The sequence below is a fragment of the Chiloscyllium plagiosum genome, unplaced genomic scaffold (assembly GCF_037043375.1).
Source record: "Chiloscyllium plagiosum isolate Xiang-an unplaced genomic scaffold, Cpla_swu_hap1 HiC_scaffold_27, whole genome shotgun sequence".
Lineage (NCBI taxonomy): Eukaryota > Metazoa > Chordata > Chondrichthyes > Orectolobiformes > Hemiscylliidae > Chiloscyllium > Chiloscyllium plagiosum.
Genome location: NW_028270165.1, coordinates 60,548,747 through 60,572,906, shown reverse-complemented (window position 1 = coordinate 60,572,906; position 24,160 = coordinate 60,548,747). Strand labels below are relative to the sequence as shown.

Here is a 24,160-nt window from a genome sequence, read left to right as displayed (position 1 = left end):
TATCAACTCATACTTTGGAAATAGAACCAGTCTGATTCAAGATTGGGATACAGACAGACTGAACCTCACACCCTTCATGCATTGTCTGAGCTGAGATGTCACCTATTTTTATAAAACCTTAAGTCATCTTGAGAACATGAATTAATAGTAGTTCTGGGATTTACATATTAAATGAACAGAAACCTGCAACCCATTCGAAAAGATGGAAGACTTAACAGCAATCAAGGTTTGTTCAATATATCCTATCAGTTGCATGAAACTGTGATCTTTTGCTATAAAATCTGTGTCTTCTGATCCTGCTCCACTGCAGCGCTCTGAAAGCTAGTGCTTCCAAATAAACCTGTTGGACTATAACCTGGTGTTGTGAAATTTTACCTTTGTGCACATCAGTCCAACAGTGACACCTCCACAACGTTTCTAGTGATCACAGTCCATACTTCCACCAGGAAACTTTACAATGCTGATAAAACAACGCAGTACGTGCATTCCTAAAAACTTTACAATTTTTAATGATACTAGCTACTCATTCACTGCTCCATCTGATACATGACATTGGAAACTTAGCGCAGGAGGCTGAAAGAAATGAGCAGCTTTAAAACAAAAACCTCTTGGAGCTCAAAGCTTTCAATGAGAGTCTGAGCCCGGCAGTAAGTTCAGGTAACCTTTATTGCGACCCAACTTTGTTACAGCTTCAGATCCCCCCAGCAAAAAGGTCTAGAAAAAGTATCTTTTTTAAAAAAAACAGCTCAAGCTCAAAGCACACACACTTCTCTCCCCCCTCACCCCCACTTTCTTTACTATTTGTCAGCACAGAGTTGTCCTTTTGTAATTGGATCCTTGGTATAGCCATAAATTAGAAGTATTGCCTCATGCACCAATTTAAACCCATACCTTGTCTCCAAGTAAGTTTCTCCCCCCTCATCGGCTGGAGTTGGGGTGGGGAGGGAGAAAGGAGTGCAGAATAGTCATCCAGACTGCTGTGGGTCTGGAGTCACGTGTAAGCCAGCTCGGGTAAAGGATGCACTGGGACAAGTGAGTGAATCCGTTCCCACATTAGCAGTTTCCTTCCCTTAAAAGGTTGTGAGTAAATCAGATGGGGGTTCCCCCTCCCCTCCCTGACAATTGTTTCATTGTTAGAAATCTGGAGTTCAGAATCTAACCGAATTCCAATTCCGCCATCAGCCTTGGCAGCTCCCGGAACTGGGTTGATAGTCCAGGCGATAAAGGCACTCAGCCGTCACTGCTTTAAACTCCCTGCGATGGCATGTGAACTCTCTGGTGCCTCCGCAGGTGGGAGGAGCGGCTAAAGCTCTTCCCGCACTGAGAGCAGGTGAACGGCCTCTCCCCTGTGTGGACCTGCTGGTGCCTCAGCAGGTCAGAGGCCTGGGTAAAGCCCTTCTCGCACTCTGGGCAGCTGAAGGGCCTCTCTCCCGTGTGGACCCGCTGGTGCTTCAGCCTGTCGGAGGAACTGTTGAAGGCCTTCCTGCACTCTGTGCAGGGGAATGGCCTCTCCCCTGTGTGGACCCGCTGGTGGGTCAGCAGGGCGAAGGAATTGCTGAAGCCCTTCCCGCACTCGGTGCAGAGGAACAGCCTCTCCCCAGTGTGGACCTGACGGTGTGCCAACAGGGTGGAGGTCTGGGTAAAGCCCTTCCCGCATGCGGAGCACCTGAAGGGCCGCTCCCCCGTGTGGACCCGCTGGTGCCTCAACAGGTCAGAGCAATTGCTGAAGGCCTTCCCACACTCGGGGCAGCTGAAGGGCCTCTCCCTGGTGTGGACCCGCCGGTGCCTCACTAGGTCGGAGGAATTGCTGAAGGCCTTCCTGCACTCTGTGCAGGGGAATGGCCTTTCCCCGGTGTGACTGCGACGATGAATCGCCAGAGCAGATGGGAAACGGAAGCCTTTCCCACAGTCGTCACACTTCCACGGTCTCTCCACGGGGCGGGATTCCTCTGGTTTCTCCATGGCCAAAACTTCAGCCGCACACAACACGTGTAGAGCTCCTCCCCTCCGTGAATTCCTCTTCCCAGGCCTTATAACTGTTTCAGGCTCCACACTCAGTGCACTCCAACAGTAGGGTCTCTCATCCAGTCCCACTGATGCCGATAACGGACTGAAACAGGAACCAAAACGTTTTGCTCCTTCTCACAGAATCAGTCAAAAATGGTTGTGGTCCCGATGGATTGAGTGACTGTCAGACATTGACGTCAAAGTGAGGACTGCAGACGCTGGAGAGTCAAGTGTCGAAAAGTGCGGCACTGGAAAAGCACAGCAAGTCAGGCATCACCTGAGGAGCAGGAGGGTCGGCATTTTGGGCATAAGTCCTTCATCTGTTGATTTTGAAACTTCCGTCTTCAGATCTTCAAATACTCTGTCAAAAGAGATTACAAAATTCATTACTGTCAGTCCAGAATAAAAATTCAGAACAAGCAATTTGTTTGTGTTGTTACTCCACAAAATTGAAAGCACTATCCCACTCTCTCACCCCCCCGCCCTCCGCTCTAACTCATTCTCCTAAAGGTGTTGATTCAGGATCTTATCGGGGCAGAAAAGCAAAAACGTCAAGACTGACATCTCTCTGAGTTTTGGATAACTCCATCTGAAATTTAATATCTTTCACAACATTGGGATATTGCTGAGAGTGAGCAGGTCTGATTTTGGGAAGCAAAAAAATGTCAGTTCAGGGTGAACCTGCAATGCAGGTTCTTGAAGAACAACCAGACACAAAATGGTTAACATTCCCAGGAAGTCGGGGGGTAAGCAAAATGAGCCATCAAGGCATTGACACCGCCACCAGAGAGAAACTGAACATAGACATGACAAACGTTTGTGGAAAGCCACAGTCATCGAGATGTAGAGCACAGAAACAGACACTTCAGTCAAATTCTTCTGTGCCCAACCAGATATCCAAAATTAATCTTGTCCCATTTGCCAGCGCTTTGCCCATATCCCTTTGAACCCTTCCTTTTCATACACTCATGCTGATGACTTTTAAATGTTGTCATTGTACCAGCCTTCACCACTTCCTTTGGCAGCTCATTCCATACATGCACCATCCTCTGCGTGAAAATGTTGCCCCTTAGGTCTCTTTGCAGTCTCCCTCCCCTTGCCCTCACCTTAAATCTATTACCCTCGAGTTCTGGACTCCCCATCCCAAGGAAAAGACCTCGTCTATTTACCCAATCCATGCCCCTCATGAGTTTAAAAAAGTCTATCAGGTTACTCCTCACACTCTGATGCACTAGGGAAAACAGCAGCACCCAATCCTTCCAACCCTCCTTACCCGGGTAATTAAGACACATATCTGAGTTTACAGAGTCTGCTCCCTCCCTGGGTTCATTCCAGTTGCTACAAGTGAACAAATTACTTCCCCCCGCACTCCACCCACCGCTTCCACCCTCCCCCCTCTTTCTGAACAGTTAACAAAAATCCCTTCTCTTCACAGAACCCTCACTGTTCTAACAAGTCTACACCAACCTCCGAATGGCAACCTCACCACACCTATTCCCCTATTCCTATTGCTCTACATTTACCCCTTGACTAATACATCTAACCTGCACATCCCTGGGCACTGTGGGTAATTTAGCATCGCCAATCCACCCTAACCTGCACATCCCTGGGGACTATGTGTAATTTGACCTGACCAATCAAACCTTACCTGGACAAAGTTAAAAATCGCACAACACCAGGTTATCGTCCAATGGGTTTATTTGGAAGCACTAGCATTTGGAGCGCTGCTCCTTCGTCAGGTGGTTGTGGAGTGTAAGATCATAAGACACAGAATTTCTGGAAAAGCATTACAGTGTCCTGGCATTGAAATGATATATTGAACAAACCTGGATCATTAAGTCTTTCATCTTTTACAATGGATTGCAGATACCATTAATACGTAACCCAGAACTTTCTGTAAGGCACCTTCTCAGGATAACTTTATAACAAAAGGAGACACCTCAGCTCAAACAATGCATTAAAGGTGTGAGGTCAGAATCTGTCTGTATCCCAGTGTAGTGTCAGACTGGTTCTATTTCCAATGTGGAATTTACAAACTATTACATGTATTAACTGCCTGCAGATTGTGCATTTTTTGAGGAAAATAGAATGCATATGCAAATATCATTCTGCAAACACAAATTCACCCCCATGGACTTGTGCATGTGTGTGCATGAGAGAGAGAAAAAGTCTGTTTCCATGCTGTATATCTGTATGTCAATTTGACAACAGATACTTTTTTTCCTGTTGGTATAAATATTGTTGTAAATCATAGTGGGTACTAATAGTTCGATGTAAGGGTGAGAGAATTCCTCAAACAAGGCACTGTAGGAATCCTGGGAGAATAGTATTTCTGGTTTACGTCCTATTGAACAATATTAAGCAAAAGCACCTACTTATTTCTAATTTTGGTTCACATTTCTTGTTTTATTCCCTGCTATGACTACACTCGGTGTTTGGATGGTTAACAGGCTGGGAGATTGTGGGTTTGGATTGACTTATTGTTCCAGAAGGTGTAAAAAAAAAAGGGGTCCAAAGCATCAGCAGAAATCCAGGAGGGGTGAGAAATCAGGACCTGAAATCTGAGCTGACACCAGATTACCCTGTGATCAGTGCTTTGATTACCTGTGCACCCTCTACCTTTATCACCTCCTCAATATTGAGGATCCAATCCTTGTCATCCTGGAGCCATATCTCTGTAAGGAGTCTCATATTTTAATTGAAGGAGTTCCCTTCAACGTGTGCAGTCAATTCATTCGCTTTTGCTGCAATGCAGCACACATTTTTAGTTTCAGTTTTAGTGATCTTTAGAATCCAGTTTTGATTGCTGGGACATTTACTCTCCATGTCTTTCTGTCGTTCTCGGATGTTCATTTTTCACATCACTGTATTGCTCACTGGCCTGGATTTGGATTGGCCATGCTAAATTGTCCATAGTATCCAGAGATGTGCAGGTTAGGTGGGTTAGCCATGGGAAATGCAGGGTTAGAGTTTCATAGTAATAGAAGCAGGAGTAGGTCATTTGGCCCGTCGAGCCTGCTTCGCCATTCATTTAGATCATGACTGATCTCTCCATTGTCTCAGCTTCTCCTCCCTGCATTGTTGCAACTACCCTTAATACCTTTACCATGCAAAAACCCATCTGTGTCCTGAATATACTCAATTAAGCTGCCTCTACTGCTTCCCTGGGCAGAGAATTACATAGATTCACGATTCTCTGGGAAAAGCAGTTCTTCCTCATCTCTATCCTAAATCTACTCCAACTAATCTTGAGGTCTGGTCTCACCTACCAGCAGAAATGACTGGATAGGGTAGGGTTTCATCCCCACAGTGCAATGAAATCCCACTTTCCACAAAATCTCAGATGTACTCACTCACTCAGTTGCCGTCTCAAATGAAAGATTTCATTGTAACTTCTTCTACTCCCAGTAAGGACAAAACATCTTTGAAGGCTGCTCTGAAAGTCCAGTCTTCACAATGACACTTCTGGTTTCACCAAAGACCCAGAGAGTCATACAGCACAGAAACAGACCCTTCAGTCCAACTCATATGTGCCGCCCAGATATCCTAACTTAATCTCGTCCCATTTACCAGCATTTGGCCCATGTCCCTCTTCCTATTCTTGTACCCATCCAGATGCCTTTTAAATGCTGTAATTGTATCAGGCTCCACCCCTTCCTATGACAGCTCATTCAATACATGCACCATCTTCTGCGTGAAACAAGTTGCCCTTCATGTCCCTTTTAAATCATTCCCCTCTCCCCTCAAACATTTGCTCTCTAGTTTTGCATTCACCCTATCCATGCTCCTTATACATATTTATACGGTCACCCCTGAACATCCAATGCTCCAGGAAAATATCCCTGACCGATTCAGCCTCTCTCTGTAGATCAAACCCTCCAACTCTGACAACAGCCTTTCAAGTCTTTTCTGACCCCTTTCAAAGTTTCACACCATCCTTCCTGTAGCAGGGAGACCAGAACTGAATGCAGTATTTTAAAAGTGGCCTAACCAATGTCCTGTACAGCCACAACATGACCTCCCAACTCCGATACTCAATGCTCTGACTAATAAAGGAAAGCATACAAAATTCCTTCTTCACTATTCTGGCTACCTGAGACTGCACTTTCAAGGAACAATGAACCTGCACTCCAAGGTCTCTTTGTTCTGAAACACTCTCTTAACTGTCCTGCCTGGATTGCCTTACCAAAATGCAAACATCACATTTCCCTAAATTAATCTCCATCTGCCACTCCCTGGCCCATTGCCCCATCCAATCAATTCTAATTTATAGCAAACTCTCTGTAATTCTTATTCCCTGGAAGTTCAAAATCTCCATCCCACACACACTCCCTCCATTCTGACTTTGCTGAACCTAATCCCTGCTGTACCTCATCCTGAAGGGTCTGGTTCATGCTGATTAACAGGGTCACACTCAGGGGAATCTAACTGAAACAAACAGAATACTCAATGGCCTGGACGAGTTGATGTTGGGAAGATGTTTCCATTGGAAGGAGAGACTAGCAGCCGAGGGCACAGCCTTAGAGTAAAGGGAAGACCTTTCAGAACTGAGATTAGGAGAAATTTCTTTAGCCAGAGAGTGGTGAACTGATGGAATTCATTGCCACAGAAGGCTGTGGAGGCCAGGTAACTGAGGATATTTAACACTGAGACAGAAACAGCTCTTGAGTATCAAGGGGATCGAGGGTTACAGGGAGATAACAGGAGAATGGGGCTGAGACACTTATCAGTCGCGATTGAATGGTGTGGGCAGACCCAGTGGGCTGAATGGCTTAATTTCTGCTCTTATGAATAGGAAAGGTTCAGAAATATATAGGCCAAACAAGGTAGGACTAGTTTAGTTTATGGATATAGTCAGCATGAAATCAAGTATCTGTTTCATAGAACATAGAAGAATACAGCGCAGTACAGGCCCTTTGGCCCTCGATGTTGCACCGATCCAAGCCCACCTAACCTATACTAACCCACTATCCTCCATATACCTATCCAATGCCCGCTTAAATGCCCATAAAGAGGGAGAGTCCACCACTGCTACTGGCAGGGCATTCCATGAACTTACGACTCGCTGAGTGAAGAACCTACCCCTAACTTCAGTCCTATATCTACCCCCCCTTAATTTAAAGCTATGCCCCCTTGTAATACCCGACTCCATACGCGGGAAAAGGTTCACACTGTCAACCCTATCTAACCCCCTAATCATCTTGTACACCTCAATCAAGTCACCCCTAAACCTTCTTTTCTCTAATGAAAACAGCCCCAAGTGTCTCAGTCTTTCCTCATACGATCTTCCTTCCATACCAGGCAACATCCTGGTAAACCTCCTCTGCACCCGTTCCAGTGCCTCCACATCCTTCCTATAGTATGGCGACCAAAACTGCACACAATATTCCAGATGCGGCCGCACCAGAGTCTTATACAACTGCATCATGACCTCAGGACTCCGGAACTCAATTCCTCTACCAATAAAAGCCAGTACGCCATATGCCTTCCTCACTGCACTATTTACCTGGGTGGCAACTTTCAGAGATCTGTGTACATGGACACCAAGATCCCTCTGCTCATCCACACTACCAAGTATCCGACCATTAGCCCAGTACCCCATCTTTTTGTTATTCTTCCCAAAGTGAATCACCTCACACTTAGCTACATTGAATTCCATTTGCCACCTTTCTGCCCTGCTCTGCAGCTTCTCTATATCCTGCTGTAACCTGCCACATCCTTCCTCACTGTCAACAACTCCACCGACTTTCGTATCATCCGCAAACTTGCTCACCCAACCTTCTAACCCCTCTTCCAGGTCATTTATAAAAATGACAAACAGAAATGGTCCCAAAACAGATCCTTGCGGAACACCGCTAGTGACGGCACTCCATGAAGAAACTTTGCCATCAACTACTACCCTCTGTCTTCTTCCATCCAGCCAATTCCTAATCCAAACCTCCAACTCACCCTCAATGCCATATCTCTGTATTTTCTGCAGTAGCCTACCATGGGGAACCTTATCAAACGCCTTACTAAAATCCATATATACCACATCTACCGCTTTCCCCTCATCAACCTCCTTCGTCACCTTTTCAAAGAATTCAATAAGGTTTGTGAGGCACGACCTGCCCTTCACAAAACCATGCTGACTATCCTTGATCACATTATTCCTATCCAGATGTGCATAAATCCTATCCCTTACAATTCTCTCTAAGACTTTGCCCACAACAGAAGTGAGACTCACCGGCCTATACTTACTAGGGTTATCCCTACTCCCCTTTTTGAACAAGGGAACCACATTTGCTATCCTCCAGTCTTCTGGCACTACTCCAGTAGACAAAGAGGACATAAAAATCAAGGCCAATGGCTCTGCAATCTCCTCCCTTGCTTCCCAGAGAATCCTAGGATAAATGCCATCAGGCCCAGGGGACTTATCTATTTTCACCTTTTCCAGGATTTCCAACACCTCTTCTCTACATACCTCAAAGCCATCCATTCTACTTATTTGTGACTCAGTATTCACATCGACGACAATGCCCTGTTCCTGAGTAAATACTGAAGAAAAGTATTCATTCAGTGTCTCCCCAATCTCTTCCGCCTCCACACGCAACTTCCCACTACTATCCTTGACTGGACCTATTCCTACCCTAGTCATTCTTTTATTCCTAACATACCTATAGAAAGCCTTAGGGTTTTCCCTAATCCTACCGACTAAGGACCTTTCATGTCCCCTCCTTGCTGCTCTTTGCTCTCTCTTCAGGTCCTTCCTGGCTACCCTATAACTCTCAATCACCCCAATTGAACCTTCACGTCTCATCTTGAGATAGGCCGCCCTCTTCCATTTAACAAGGGATTCCAATTCCTTATTAAACCACGGCTCCCTCGCACGACCCTTTCCTCCCTGCCTGACAGGTACATAATTATCAAGGACACTCAATAGTTGCTCCTTGAACAAGCTCCACATATCATTTACACTCTTGCCTTGGAGTCTACTTTTCCAAGCCACACATCCTAAGTCATGCCTCACCGCATCATAATTTCCCTGACCCCAGCTATAACTCTTGCCCTGTAGTACACACTTATCCCTCTCCATCACGAGTGTAAAAATCACCGAATTATGGTCACTATCCCCAAAGTGCTCACCTACCTCTAATTCTAAAACCTGGCCTGGTTCTGGGTAACGAAATCCAGTATGGCCTCACCTCTTGTTGGCCTGTCTACATATTGTGTCAGGAAACTCTCCTGCACACATTGAACAAACACTGACCCATCTAACGAACTTGAGCTATAGCTTTCCCAATCAATATCAGGAAAGTTAAAGTCCCCCATAACAACCACCCTGTTACTGTCACTCATCTCCTGAATCACCTTCCCTATCCTTTCTTCAATGATTCTAGGACTATTAGGAGGCCTGTAAAAGACTCCTAACAGGGTGACCTCACCTTTCCTATTCCTAACCTCAGCCCAAACTACCTCAGATGGCAAGTCCTCATCCATCGTCCTTTCCACCACTGTAATACTATCTTTGACAAGCAATGCCACACCTCCCCCTCTTTTACCCCCACCTCTGACCCTACTAAAACATTTAAATCCTGGAACCTGCAACAGCCAATCCTGTCCCTGTTCTAGCCATGTCTCCGTAATAGCCACAACATCGAAGTCCCAGGTACCAACCCACGCTGCAAGTTCACCTACCTTATTTCGTATACTTCTTGCATTGAAGTATACACACTTCAAGCCACTTTCCTGTTTACAGACACCCTCCTTGGAAATTGATGCCATGTTCCTAACCTCCCTACACTCCAGGCCCTGCACCCTGAAGCTACAATCTGGGTTCCCATGCCCCTGCAGAGTTAGTTTAAACCCCCCCCCCAAGAGCACTAGCAAACCTCCCCCCAAGGATACTGGTGCCCCTCAGGTTCAGGTGTAGACCATCCTGTTTATAGAGGTCCCACCGTCCCCAGAAAGAACCCCAGTTATCAAAAAACCGGAATCCCTCCCTCCTGCACCATCCCTGTAGCCACGCATTTAAGTGTTCTCTTTCCCTATTCCTCGAATCTCTATCACGTGGCACGGGTAACAAACCAGAGACAACAACTCTGTTCGTTCTAACTCTGAGCTTCCAACCTAGCTCCCTGAAAGCCTGTCTAACATCCTCGGCACTCCTCCTAACTATGTCGTTGGTGCCAATATGGACCACGACTTCGGGCTGCTCCCCCTCCCGGACCCGGAAAACACGATCAGAGACATCACGTACCCTTGCACCTGGGAGGCAACATACCAAACGTGAGTCTCTCTCGTTCCCACAAAACCGCCTATCTGTGCCCCTAACTATCGAGTCCCCAATTACTACTGCTCTGCTCTTCTTCACCCTTCCCTTCTGAGTAACGGGGACAGGCTCCGTGCCAGAGACCTGAGCCCCGTTACTTACCCCTGGTAAGTCATCCCCCCCACAAGTATCCAAAACGGTATACTTGTTCTTGAGGGGAACGGCCGCAGGGGGTCCCTGCACTGGCTGCTTCCTCCAAGTCCCCCTCACTGTCACCCATCTATCTGCCATCTTTGGAGTTACTACCTCCCTATAACTCTGATCTATGACCCCCTCTGCCTCCCGAATGATCCGAAGTTCATCCAACTACAGCTCCAGTTCCCTAACACGGTCTTGGAGGAGCTGGAGATGGGTGCACTTCCTGCAAGTGTAATCGGCAGGGACGTCGATGGCATCCCTCACCTCATACATGTTGCAGGAGGAACATTGCACTGCCTTCACTGCCATCCCTCTAAAGCTAACTTTTATTTTTAAAAAAACTGGGTCTAAAGAATACAACAAGCAAAATTCAGCACTTCCTCTCCGCGCTTTTAAAGGGGGAAAAAACCTACCCAGGTAAGCTGACACTAACTGCTTCCGGGTCTCGGCTGCCCCTCTGGTCGTCGTCACTTCCCCCTGGTGCTCCCGCTCTTTCTGTGAAGAGAGAGTGAAAGAGAAAAAAAAAACACCGCTGCCCGCTACCGGTAAGCACTTTTAAAACCAAACGGTCTTACCTTCGCTGCTGCTCGCACTGGAAAATGTGTGCTGTACGATTCTGTAACTGTTCTTAAAACCATTTTTTTCCTGTTCCCTCATAACCATCCACTTCATTGTTGTTCAAAAATCAGATGAACTCAGCCTTGAATATATTCAATGACTCCCTAACCGCAGGAAGGCCCCACCCCACTTCTGAACTCAATTCCTCTTGCTAATACACGACTTGCCCTGCTGACTGCTTAGTGCACCTGTCTGACAACGGGTATTGACTGGTGTAGAAAGACATTGAAACCTCTTTGTACATCCACATAACATTCCTGATGAACAGCTCGTGTCCAAAACGTCAACTCTCCTGGTCCTCGGATGTTGTCTGACCCGCTGTTCTTTTCCAGGGCCACACTTGTCAACTCTGATCTCCAGCATTTGCACTTCTCACTTTCTCCATATCCCAACATGTCACATTAAAACAATGCACCTCCTTTCTGCTTTCTCACAGCAAAGGCTATATTATCACATTGTGGTAATGCATTTGCCATGTGTTTGCCAAGTGAGACACAGATCTAGACCAACATTTCTAGACAAAAAAGTGAGTACTGCAGATGCCGGAGATTAGAGTCGAGAGTGTGGTGCTGGAAAAGCACGCAGGTCAGGCAGCATCTGAGGAACAGGAAAATTCCTGATGAAGGACTTTTGCCCGAAACGTAGATTATCTTGCTCCTCGGACGCTGCCTGACCTGCTATGCTTTTCCAGCACCACACTCTCGACCAATATTTCTACACTCTGTCCCCTCCCTGAATTCACTCCCTTTCCTTTCAGTTGTTGCAAGTCAACAATTGAACGCCAGAATTAAAAAAAAGTGGAACAGATGTCGAGAAAAGAGAGTGCTGTACTCACAGTTGTTGGACAGAGGAAGAAAGTTGCAGTTTGGGGTAAAGCTCAATCTTCATTCAGAGAGACAGGAGCAGCAGCAGGGGCTTCAGAAGCTCATTATCCAACTTCCGCATTCAGACAATAGCGGTGTTCTGATTGGCAGGAGGACAAGACAACTTCCGGTCCTCCCGAGTTCCCTATTGGTACATCAAAAGTAGGTCATGAGTCGTTTGTGTACAACCAGGAGCATGCACAGTCTTTTGCTGACACCAGCGGACATGCGCAGTGCTTGCTGACACCGAGGGGCAGGTGCATTATGCTCTTCAGAGATGCTTACGTTACTGACAGATTTGAAGTGTCCAAATGCCAATCAGAGGAAAAAAAAGTTGAACCACAATTTTTTCCCCCCTGTGGCTCGACATTGTATATCTTTTGTATATATTTTGTATATCTTTTCCCTCGGTTAGGGGAGTCGCAAACTGGAGGGCATAGGTTAAGGGACCAAAGGATGAGAAAAAACGTGAGACATTTAATTTGCCTCAAGAAATGCCAGAACTAGAGGACATTAGTTTTGGGTGATCGGGGAAAGATTTAAAAGGGACCTAAGGGGTAACTTGTTTCACACAGAGGATGGTAAATGTATTGAATGAGCAGCGGGAATGGAGGCTGGTACAATTACAACTTTTAAAAGGCATCTGGATGGGTGTACGAATAGGAAAGTTTAAAGGGGTTTGGGCCAAGTGTTGGCAAATAGGAGTAGATTAATTTAGGATATCTGGTCGGCATAAACCAAACTGTTTCATTCCATGCTCCATGACTCTATTTCTTCATAATCAGAACCAATTTGACAATATTAGAATGGGCAACTCACCCCTTACAGCCTGTCCTCAACTGTGACCAGACTGCACATTTTTCTACGCAAGTTTCAGAAAGATGCCTGCAGCTTTTTTAAAAATAGAATTGAACATGCCGTAATGTTGTTTCTGAGTAGCTATTCTCAATGTTAAAGATCAGCCATTTCTTGTGCACCCCCATCTCCCAGGTAGAGTTATCACCATCTGTCTCTCTCTCCTTAGAAGGGCTTGATACAGCGAACAAAGAGGGATGGAGGCATGAGAAATAATAGGTGGTGGGGAAAGAGAATAGTTGGGGGGGGGAGGAGCTGAGGGTGGGTGTCAAGAGAGAGAAAATGGACAGGGGGACAGAAAGAGAATGGACAGAGGACAGTGACACTACAAATCCCACCTTTCCCAGGACCATAGTAATCATTTTTCAATATACAAATGGCTAAAGCAGTAGAATCACATAATCCCTGCAGGCCATTCAGCCCATTCACCTCACACTGACCTTCCAAACAGCATCCCACCAGACCAACCCACTTACCATACAACCCTGCAGTTCCCCATGGCTTACGCACCCGAAAATGCATATCCCTGGACACTTCAGCACAGATGATCCACCCTAAACTGCAGATCTTTGGACTGTGGGAGGAAACTGGAGCACCTGGAGGAAACCCACGCAGACACAAGGGGGACAATGTACCAAAGTCGCCTGAGGCTGGAATCAAACCCAGCACTGTGAGGCAGTAGTACTAACCACTGAGCCACCATGCCACCCAGAGCTTTGATGTTCTGCTTTGTTTTCATAGCTTCTGACTTCTCATGCGCCCTCAGCAGAAGCTCTGCCCTCCTGAGATTTGTGGACCACACCCACTGCAGCCTCCCATTCCCACTTCTCCTGTCCTGAGCACGTCAGTTCCTGAACCTGGTGCCAGACAGACACTGATGCCATCTGGCCTCCTGCTGCTAACTGCAGAGAAAGACGACAATCACCTGTCAATATTCTGCCCCTTACTCCCAACGCCCCCCCCCCCTCCCACCACTCAGCCAGGTAGCTCCTCCCCGCTGCCCAATCTCAGATCCCCTTTACCTCTGTGATTCACACTCTCACCCTTCTGACCCTGTCCAATGACCTAATCAGAAGGCTCTGTCCAGAAGGGAATGACCATCTCCTGGAATAAAGTGTCCGGTTAACCTTCCCCGTGACATGTCTGCAGCCTGGCTTCCAACTCCATCTCTCTGAGCCAAAGGTCTTCCAGCGTGTGTTTACCCTGAATCACAGCATCCAGAACCTCCCACCTTCTGCAAAGTGAAAGACAAGTCTCACCCTGCCCTCTCCAATGTGTGAGCGTGTAGATTAGATTTGATTCCCTACAGTATGGAAACAGGCCGTTTGGCCCAAAATGTCCACACTGACCCTCCAAAGAGTAACCCACCCAGACCCATTCCCCTCCCTATATTTACCCCTGACTAATGCACCTAACACTGTGGAATTTAGCATGGCCAATTCACCTGACCTGCATATATTTTGGATTGTGAGAGGAAACTGGAGCACCCGGAGGAAACCCATGCAGACATGGGGAGAATGTGCCAACTCCACATAGACAGTTGCCCAAGTTGGGAATCGAACCCGGATCCCTGGTGCTGCGAGGCAGCACTGCTAACCACTGAGCCAGCATGCCACCCAGTAACTGATTAATTGTTTCTACTGGCCAAGCAGAGGCAGATAGCCAGGTTTGGAACCCATGAGGACGGTCTCAACCGGGACCTTCACTACACTTAACACTGTCTCTCACTCCCACACGCACACATACACACCCAGTCACGCAGACCCTCTCTCACACATACACCTCCCACACTCAAATCCATGCACACACCTTCTCACAGGCTTCTACTCCATTGCATCGACACACTTTATCAAGCATGCACATGCAAACACACACACTGTCTCTCTCATGCGCGCACACACACACAAACCTATGCAGTGGATTTGCATTTGCAGATACATTGTGCTATTTGAGCAAAACACAATCTGCAGGCAGTCAATCTATGTAATATTTTATAAATTCCTACTTTGGTAATAGAACATATGTACTCAAGACTGGGATACAGACAGACTTGAACCTCACACCTTTCTTGCATTGTCTGAGCTGAGAGGTCACCTAATTTTATAAAATCTTAAGTCATCGGGAGAATGTGACTTAAAAGTAGTTCTGGGATATACATGTTAATGAACCGAAACCTGCAACCCATTCTAAAAGATGAAAGACTGAACTGCAACTGGACTGGTTCAGGAAATCTTATCAACTGCATGACACTGTAATGTTTTGCGATAAATTCTATGTCTTATGATCCTGCTCAACAGCTACCTGATGAAGGAGCAGCGCTCCGAAAGCTAGCGCTTCCAAATAAATCTGTTGGGACTATAACCTGGAGTTGTGTAGATTTTAACTTTATCCACCTCGGTCCAACACCAGCAACTCCACATCATTTCTAATTAACACACCCACACCTCCTGGTGCTGCCAGTAAACTTTACAATGCCGATAAAACGACACAGTACCTGCACTCCTGAAATATTTGCAATTTCCAACGATACTAGCTACTCATTCACTGCTCCATCTGATACATGACATTGGAAACTTAGTGCAGGAGACTGAAAGAAATCAACAGGTTTAAAACAAAAACCATTTGAAGCTCAAAGCCTTCAATGAGAGTCTGAGCCTGGCGGTAAGTTCAGGTAACCCTTTATTGTGACCCAACTTTGTTACAGCTTCAGATTCCCCCCAGCAAAAAGGCGTGGAAAAAGTAGCTTTTTATTTAAAAACAGCTCAAAGTCAAAGCGCACACACTCCCTTTCTTAACCTGTAGGAAGTATTGTCTCATTCAGCAATTTCAACGTATACTCTGTATCCAAGTAGGTTTCTCCCTGTTCATTTGCTGGGGAGAGGGAGGGGCCCAGTGGGGAAGAGAACAGAGTGGGGGAGGAAGGGTGGGGAGGAGGGAAGGCAGTGTAGAGTCAACCATAGGCCAGACCGGGTAAAGGATGCAGCTGGGACGACTGAGTGAATCTTTTCCCACAACGGCAGTTTCCTTCCCGAAAAATGACGTGAGTGAATCAGATGGGGGTTTTCTTCCCCCTCCCCCCCCCCCAAAAATGGCTTCATCATTAGACTTGGAACTCCAGATTACTGACTGAATTCCAATTTCACCATCGAACCCGGGAGGCCCTGGAACTGGGTTAATACTCCAGTCGATAATGGCACTCAGCCATCACTCCTTCAATGCCCCTGCTATGGCACGTGAACTTGCTGGTGCCTCTGCAGGTGGGAGAAGCAGGTGAACACCTTACTGCACCTGGGGCAACTGAAGGGCCTCTCCCCTATGTGGACCTGCTGGTGTTTCTGAAGTGTGATCGCCTGGGTAAAGCACTTCCCGCACTCGGGACAACTAAAGGGCCTCTCCCCCGTGTGGATCCGCTGGTGGGTCTCGAGGTTGGAGGCCCGGGCAAAGCCCTTCCCACACTCGGGGCACCTGAAGGGCCTCTCCCCGGTGTGGGACTGCTGGTGTCTCAGCCGGGCAGAGGCCTGGGTAAAGCACTTCCCGCATTCACAGCAGCTGAAGGGCCTCTCCCCTGTGTGGACCCGCTGGTGGGTCTGCAGGGTGGAGGAATCGCTGAAGCCTTTACCGCACTCTGGGCAGCTGAAGGGCCGCTCCCCTGTGTGGAGCCGCTGGTGGATCAGCATGGCAGAGGCCTGGGTAAAGGCCTTCCTGCACTCGGAGCAGCTGAAGGGCCTCTCCCCTGTGTGGACCCGCTGGTGGGTCAGCAGGTGGGAGGAATCACTGAAGGCTTTCCCGCACTCGGGGCAGGAGAGTGGCCTCTCCCCCTTGTGGATTCGCTGGTGCCTCAGCAGGGCGAAGGAATTGCTGAAGACCTTCCCACACTCGTGGCAGCTGAAAGGCCTCTCCCCTGTGTGGACCCGCCTGTGGGTAAGCAGGGCGGATGCCTGGGTAAAGCCCTTCTTGCACTCGGGGCAGCTGAAGGGCCTCTCCCCGGTGTGACTGCGCCGATGAGTCTCCAGAGCAGACGGGGCACAGAAGCCTTTCCCACAGTCGCCACATTTCCACGGTTTCTTCACGGGGCGGGATTCCTCGGGTTTCTCCATGGCCGAAGCTTCAGCTGCACACAAACGTGGGTACAGCCTCACCCTGCCGTGAATTCCTCTTTCCAGGCCGTATAACTGTTTCAGGCTCCGTGCTCACTGCGCTGCAACGTAGGGTCTCTCATCCAGTCCCACTGATTCTGAAAATGTATTCAAGCCGGAAGCAAACGCTTTGCTCCTTCTCACAGAATCACAGTCAAAAATCGTTGCAATCCCGATGTCCCAGTGTCACTGTCAGACATTGATGTGAAAGTGAGGACTGCAGATGCTGGAGAGTCAAGAGTTCAAAAGTATGACGCTGGAAAAGCACTGTAGGTCAGGCAGCATCCAAGGAGCAGAAGAGTCAATGCTTTGGGCGATTTTGAAATTTCCGTCTTCAGATCTTCAAATACTCTGTAAAAGGAGATTACAAAAGTCATTACAATTAGTGCAATGTAACAATTCTGAACAATTCTACTTTCTGCAGATTATACTTTTCTTTTGTTATTCCACAAAATTGAACGCACCATCCCACTCTCTCTCCCCCTCTGTTCTCACTCCGCTCTAATTCTCCTCAAGGTGCTGATTCAGGATCTTACAGATGCAACAAACATAGAGTCATAGAGATGTACAGCATAGAAACAGACCTGAACCCAGGGAAAAGCCTGTCTATTTAACCTATACATGCCCCTCATAAATTTGTAAACCTCTATAAGGTTATCCCTCAGGCTCCAAAACTCCAGAGAAAACAGCTCCAGTCTGTTCAGCCTCTCCCTATAGCTCAAATCCTCCAACCCTGGCGACATCCTTGTAAATCGTTTCTGAACCCTTTCAAGTTTCACAACATCTTTTCGTTGGAAGGAGACCAGAATTGCACACAATATTCCAACAGTGTCCTAACCAATGTTCTGTACAGCCGCAACATGACCTCCCAAGAGTTCAAAATTAACATGAAAGAAGTCTTCGATAAGCATTTGGTACTTAAAGTTTGACAAGGCACTGATGAAATGCATCCAACAATCTTGAAGGAAGGGACTTGGAGGAGGTGCCAGAAGACTGGAGAATTGCAAACATTGCAGCCTGGTTTAAGAAAGGTTGTAAAGTTAATCTCAGCAATTATAGAGTCATAGAGATGTACAGCATGGAAACAGACCCTTCGGTCCAACCCGTCCATGCCAACCAGATATCCCAACCAATCTAGTCCCACCTGCCAGTTTAAATTTGGTGGAGAAGCTTCCAGTAATACTTATTCTGGTCAAAATTAGTAGCCACATGGAGAAAGGTGGATTGATTAGGAAGAGTCTGCATGGGATTTATGACGGGGACACTGCATTTAACTAACTTGTTAGAGATTTGTGAAGACGTTACAGGCTTGATAAGGATAACGCTTCAGCTCTCCTCTTTGTTATCCATCCTGGCTATCTTGGGGAGCCTGGTACACCTATAGCCTTGACATTATTCTGAATGGCATGCGTTTGAGGCGATTAAAGCACCAAAGTGTGACTTCAGATTACTTGGCTACATTGGTGTCTCGGTTTTGCTATCCTATCTTTCCCATAAAGGCTGACAGAACAGGCTGTGTACAGGAGTCTGCTGGACAACACCCTCATTAATCAAAAGAGAAAGAGCTATTGATTCAGCACCTCAGTAAATCTTGAAACAGTCTTGGCTCCTATGCACATGTTGGGATACATGAAAGGAGATGTTTATATTTTGCTTCTGTACTTAGAATTCATAAATTGAAGCCAGTGTACATTTTTAAAATCTTCAAGATTAAAAGTACAGAGGAGATCAATATTATACAACAATCCAACAACCCCGTCCCAAGACAACAGGCGCCTGACCCTCACAAAGCTGGCGGCCGGTTGCCCGGGCAACCCGAGAGCTCCTTCGCCGGTGAAGTAAACACTGGGCCTGTGGGGCTTCTATTGGAGGCCTGAGGCCTCCCCCTAGGAGTTTATAAACTCCCCAGTCTCCCTCCTCCCGCGGTTCCCAATCCTACCCTGTCTCACTGTCTCCTCTCCCCGGGGGCAGGAGCCAGGTCTTGGCGCTCGGGGCCTGGCGACCTCCCCGGGATGTTCCTGAAACCTGGTCCTGTTCTGAAGGAGGATCCCCGGACCCGAAACACCTCCTCACATTCCTCCCGACACGAGCTGCCGGACCTGCTCAGCTTTTCCAGAGGCTCCTGTTCTTGTTCCTTCAGCCGCCGGCGCCATTCCTCTCCCACACTCAGTAACACTGTCTTTGGCCCATTGCACATGCGCCAACTTACAGGGGGCGTGGTCCAGACGGAGTCGTCACCAACTGAGGGGCGTGGCTGGGGGAGCCCTCCAACCAATAGGGGACAATGGGGGTTGGTTTTCCCCGCCCCCAGCCTGTTCAGGAATGTTACTCCAGACCTTTGGAAAGCTGAAACATCAGGAAACTTCCAGACACAAACAAAGGGATTTTCAAAGATGAATAGAAATAGGTAAGGTAAATTACGAAAGAAGGTAAAAACAATGAAATTATGAAAGAAGCCTAGCATAAAATATCAAAAGCTTCTGTTGGTCTGCCAAAGGGAACAGAGTCGCTAAAGTAAATGTTGGTTCCTTGGAAGGTGAAGCAGGTGAGTTAATAAGGGGAACACTGAAATGACAGAGCTGCTAAATCAATACTTTTCCTCAGTTTTCACGTTGGAGGACAGCAGTACCATTCGTATTGGAACGAGCAAGTCAAAGGCTCTAGAAAAGGTAGAACTTAAACAATCAACGTCGATAGGTACACTGTTAGGATTGAGGGCAAACAACTCCCCTGGGCCTGATGGCCGACATCCTCGGGTACTAAAGGAAGTGGCAGTGGAGATTGTGGATTCATCAGTTACAATATTCCAAAATTCCCTGGACATGAGAAAGATTCATTGAGTTTATTTAATACAGAGATAGGTAGGTTCTTGATTGTCAAGGTGATCAAAGAAAGCGGGAGAATGGATTTGGGCGGCACGGTGGCACAGTGGTTAGCACTGCTGCCTCACAGCGCCAGAGACCCGGGTTCAATTCCCGACTCAGGCGACTGACTGTGTGGAGTTTGCACGTTCTCCCAGTGTCTGCGTGGGTTTCCTCCGGGGGCTCCGGTTTCCTCCCACAGTCCAAAGATGTGCAAGTCAGGTGAATTGGCCATGCTAAATTGCCCGTAGTGTAGGTAAAGGGGTAAATGTGGGGGTATGGGTGGGTTGCGCTTCGGCGGGTCGGTGTGGACTTGTTGGGCCGAAGGGCCTGTTTCCACACTGTAAGTAATCTAATCTAATCTAATTTGAGAAACGTTTCAGCCATGATTGAATGGCTTAGTTTCTGCTCCTATATCTTAGGATCTTATGGTTCCAGTGGATTGGAAAAATGCTAATGTAATGCCTGTATTCAGAAAGGGAGGCAGGCAATATGTGGGAAATTGCAGACCAGTTAGTTTAACATCTGTTGTTGGGAAGGTGTTAGGGTCAATTATCAAGGAAGCAATATCAGGACGTTTGAAAAGTCAAAACTCTATCCATCAGAGTCAGCATAGTTTTATGATGGGCAAATCAGATTTGACGAAGTTCTTCACAGATGGAACAAGTGGATAATAGGGATCCTGTAGATGTAATATATCTGGCTTTTCAGAAGGCATTTGCTAAAGTGCCAAGAAAGCGTTAACTCGCAAGGTTAGATCATATGCGATATGGGCTGATTTATCAGCTTGGATAGGTGGCTGGCTGATGGGCAGAAGACAGACAGTCCAAATTGATGGCTTTTTTTTCTGGATGGCAAGAAGTAACTCGTCAGGTGCCACAGGGTTGGGTCCTTGGACCCCAGCTATTTACAATCTACATTAGTGACTTGGATACACGTATAAAAGGCTCATTTGCCAAATTTGTGGATGACACATAAATAGGTGTGATGGTAAATTGCAATGAGGATATATGAACCTTACAAATGGATCTGGATAGGTTAGGAGAGTGGGCCAAAATGTGGCAGATGGAGTTTAAGGTGGATAAGTGTGAGGTCATGCATTTTGATCAAAAACAAAACCAGCAAAGCAACCTATTATCTAAGAGAGGGTTTGGGGTGATCTGGTGCAGAGGGATCTGGGTACCCTCATTAATGAGTCACAGAAAACTAGCATGCAGGTATAGTAGATAAGTAAGAAAGTGAATGCAGCATTCGCTTTTATCGCTAAAGGAATAGAACATAAAGGGAAGGAAGTGTTGCTGCAACCAAACATAGCATTGCTGAAACTGCACCTCGAGGATTGTGCCCAGTTTTAAACTCATTTCCCCTTATATGGTTATGGTAGGGGATTTAACTTTCCAACCATAGACCAGGACTGCCATAGGTTTAAGGGTTTAAATGGAGAGGAATTTATTGAGCGTGTTCAAGAAAGATTTCTGACTTAGTATGTGGATATATCTATGGAGAAGGTGCAAAACTTGACCTACTCTTGGGAAATAAGGCAGGACAGCTGACTGAGGTGTCAGTGGGGGTGCACTTTGGGGCCAACGACCATAATTCTCTTAATTTTAAAATAGTGATGGAAAAGGATAAACCAGATCTAAAAGTTGAAATTCTAAATTGGAGAATGTCTCATTTTGACAGTAATAGGCAAGAACTTTCAAAAGCTGTTTGGGGGCAGATGTTTGCAGGTAAAGAGATGGCTGGAAAATGGGAAGCCTTCAGAAATGAGATAACATGAATCCAGAGACCGTATATTCCTGTTAGGGTGAAAGGAATGTCTGGTAGGTGTAGGGAATGTTGGATGACTGGAGAAATTGATTGTTTGGTTCAGAAAAAGAAGGAAGCATATGTCAGGTATAGACAGGATAGATTGAGTGAATCCTTAGAGTATAAAGGTAGTAGGAGTATATTTAAAAGGGAAACCAGGAGGGCAAAAACTGGACATGAGATAACTTTGGCAAATAGGGTTAAGGAGAATTAAGTGTTTTTACAAATACATTAAGGACAAAAGAGTCACTGGGGAGAGAATATGGCACATCAAAGATGAGCAAGGCAGCCAATGTGTGGAACTACAGGAGATGGGGGAGATACTAAACAAGTATTTTGCATCAATGTTTACTCTGGAGAAGGACATGAAAAATATAGAGTGTAGGGAAATAGATTGTAACATCTTTAAAAATGTCCATATTACAGAGGTGGTGGTGCTGGATGTCTTGAAACACGAAGGTGGATAAATCTCCAGGACCTGATCAGGTGTACCAGAGAACTCTGTGGGAGGCTACGGGAAGTGATTGTTGGGCCCCTTGCTGAAATATTTGTATCATTGATAGTCACAGGAGAGGTGCCAGAAAACTGGAGGTTGGTTAACGTGGTACCACTATTTAAGAAAGGTGATAAGGAAAAGCCAGAGAACCTGAAATCGGTGGTGGGCAGGTTGTCGGAGTGAAACCTGAGAGACAGGGTTTATACATAATTGGAAAAGCAAGGACTGATTAGGGATTGTCGGCATGGCTTTGTGCATGGGAAATCATGTCTCACAAACTTGATTGAGTGCTTTGAAGAAGTAACAAAGAAGATTGATGAGGGCAGAGCAATGGACACGATCTATATGGACTTCAGTAAGGTGTTTGACAAGGTTCCCCAAGGGAGACTGGTTAGCAAGGTTAGATCTTATGGAATACAGAGAGAACTAGCCCTTTGTATACAGAACTGGCTCAAAGGTAGAAGGTGGTGGTGGAGAGTTGCTTTTCAGACTGGAGGCTTGTGACCACTGGAGTACCACAAGGATCGGTGCTAGGTCCACTCCTTTCTGTGTTTTTTATGCAAATGATTTGGATGTGAACATAGATGTATAGTTAGTAGGTTTACTGATGACACCAAAATTGGAGGTGTAGTGAACAACGAGGAAGGTTACCTCAGATTACAATGGGATCTTGATCAGATGTGCCAATGGGCTGAAGAGTGGCAGATGGAGTTTAATTTAGATGAATACGAGGTGCTGCATTTTGGAAAAACAAATCAGAGCAGCACATCTACACTTAATGGTAAGGTTCTAGGGAGTGTTGTTGAACAAAGAGACCTTGGAGTGTAGGTTCACAGTTCCTTGAAAGTGGAGTTGCAGGTAGATAGGATAGTGAAGGTGGTGATTGGTATACTTTCCTTTATTGGTCAGAGTATTGAGTATAGGATTTGAGAGGTTATGGTGTGGCTGTACAGGAGAATGTTTAGGCCCCTTTTGGAATAAGTGTATAATTCCGGCATCCTGCCTCTTGGAAGGATGTTGTGAAACTTGAAAGGGTTCAGAAAAGATTTACAAGGATGTTGCCAGGGTTGAAGGATTTGAGCTATATGGAGAAGTTGACTAGGCTGAGGCTGTTCTCCCTGGAGTGGAGGCAGCTGAAGGGTGACCTTAGAAGTTTTATAAAATCATGAAAATCATGGATAGGGCAAATAGGCAAGGTCTTTTCCCCCAAGATGGAGGAGTCCAAAACTAGAAGGTATAAGCTTAAGATGAGAGGGGGAAAGATTTAAAAAGGAACTAAGGGGCAATGTTTTCATGCAGAAGGTAGAGTGTTATGGAATGAGCAGCCAGAGGTAGTGGTGGGTACAATTACAACATTTAAAAAGGTGTCTAGATGAATAGTTCATATTTAGAGGAATATGGAGCAAATGCTGGAACTTGGAACTGGGCCAGATTGGAACATCTAGTCGGCATGGATGAGTTGAATGAAGTGTCTGTTTCTGTGCGTGTGACTCTATAAGTCTATAACTGCTATGACTGAAACTAGACCTTTTTTACTGATAATCTTCCTGCTGGATTTTTTTTAGTGCACCCAGTTTCAGTCGATTTCTGGTGGGAAAAATTGGCATATGTCCTGTATCCTGGAAATTCTGAAAAATAAAAATAAATAATTCTCTCTGTGAATGGTACAATCCACACCCAATGATGTGAATGGTACAATCCTCTCCTCCACAACCCTCCACCTTTGAATGATGCAATCGTTCCCCTCTGAATGGTATAATCCTTTACTCCCCCACAGCCATTAAGGGTACAATCCTCCCAAATCTCAATGGTACGATCCTTTCCACACCACCCGGAATGAATGGTACAATCCTCCCCCTGAGCTGGGATTCCCCAATCCCTTTCTGTTTCACATTTCCGAAGCCTTTCCCATTTTGAGAACAGTCTCTGTTTCTGGTCTTCCCACCAAAGTGCATAACGTCAGACTTTACCACATTATATTCCATCTGCCCCTTCTCTGACCATTCTCCTGGCCTGTCCAAGCATTCTCAGCATGGACCCCTTTGGAACTCCAAAGACCCCTTTAT

At 46.4% G+C, this 24,160-nt stretch overlaps 1 protein-coding gene and 1 long non-coding RNA gene across 2 annotated transcripts; both read right to left on the bottom strand.

The window, feature by feature from the left end:
- Window positions 1-662: 662 nt before the first annotated feature.
- Window positions 663-13,431, bottom strand: LOC148144364 (uncharacterized). The gene is made up of 4 exons (XR_015751447.1): window positions 13,269-13,431; window positions 11,910-12,082; window positions 1,441-2,368; window positions 663-1,356 (listed from the first exon to the last, which is right to left on the bottom strand). It is a non-coding gene; the product is annotated as an uncharacterized LOC148144364 (long non-coding RNA).
- Window positions 13,432-15,454: 2,023 nt separating this feature from the next.
- On the bottom strand, window positions 15,455-19,036 carry LOC148144363 (uncharacterized). Its single transcript, XM_087974683.1, has 2 exons — window positions 18,868-19,036; window positions 15,455-17,279 (listed from the first exon to the last, which is right to left on the bottom strand). Exon 2 carries the CDS (start codon window positions 16,887-16,889, stop codon window positions 16,017-16,019), a length of 873 nt encoding a protein of 290 aa, XP_087830809.1. The 5' UTR covers window positions 16,890-17,279; window positions 18,868-19,036; the 3' UTR covers window positions 15,455-16,016.
- Between the last annotated feature and the right edge of the window lie 5,124 nt (window positions 19,037-24,160).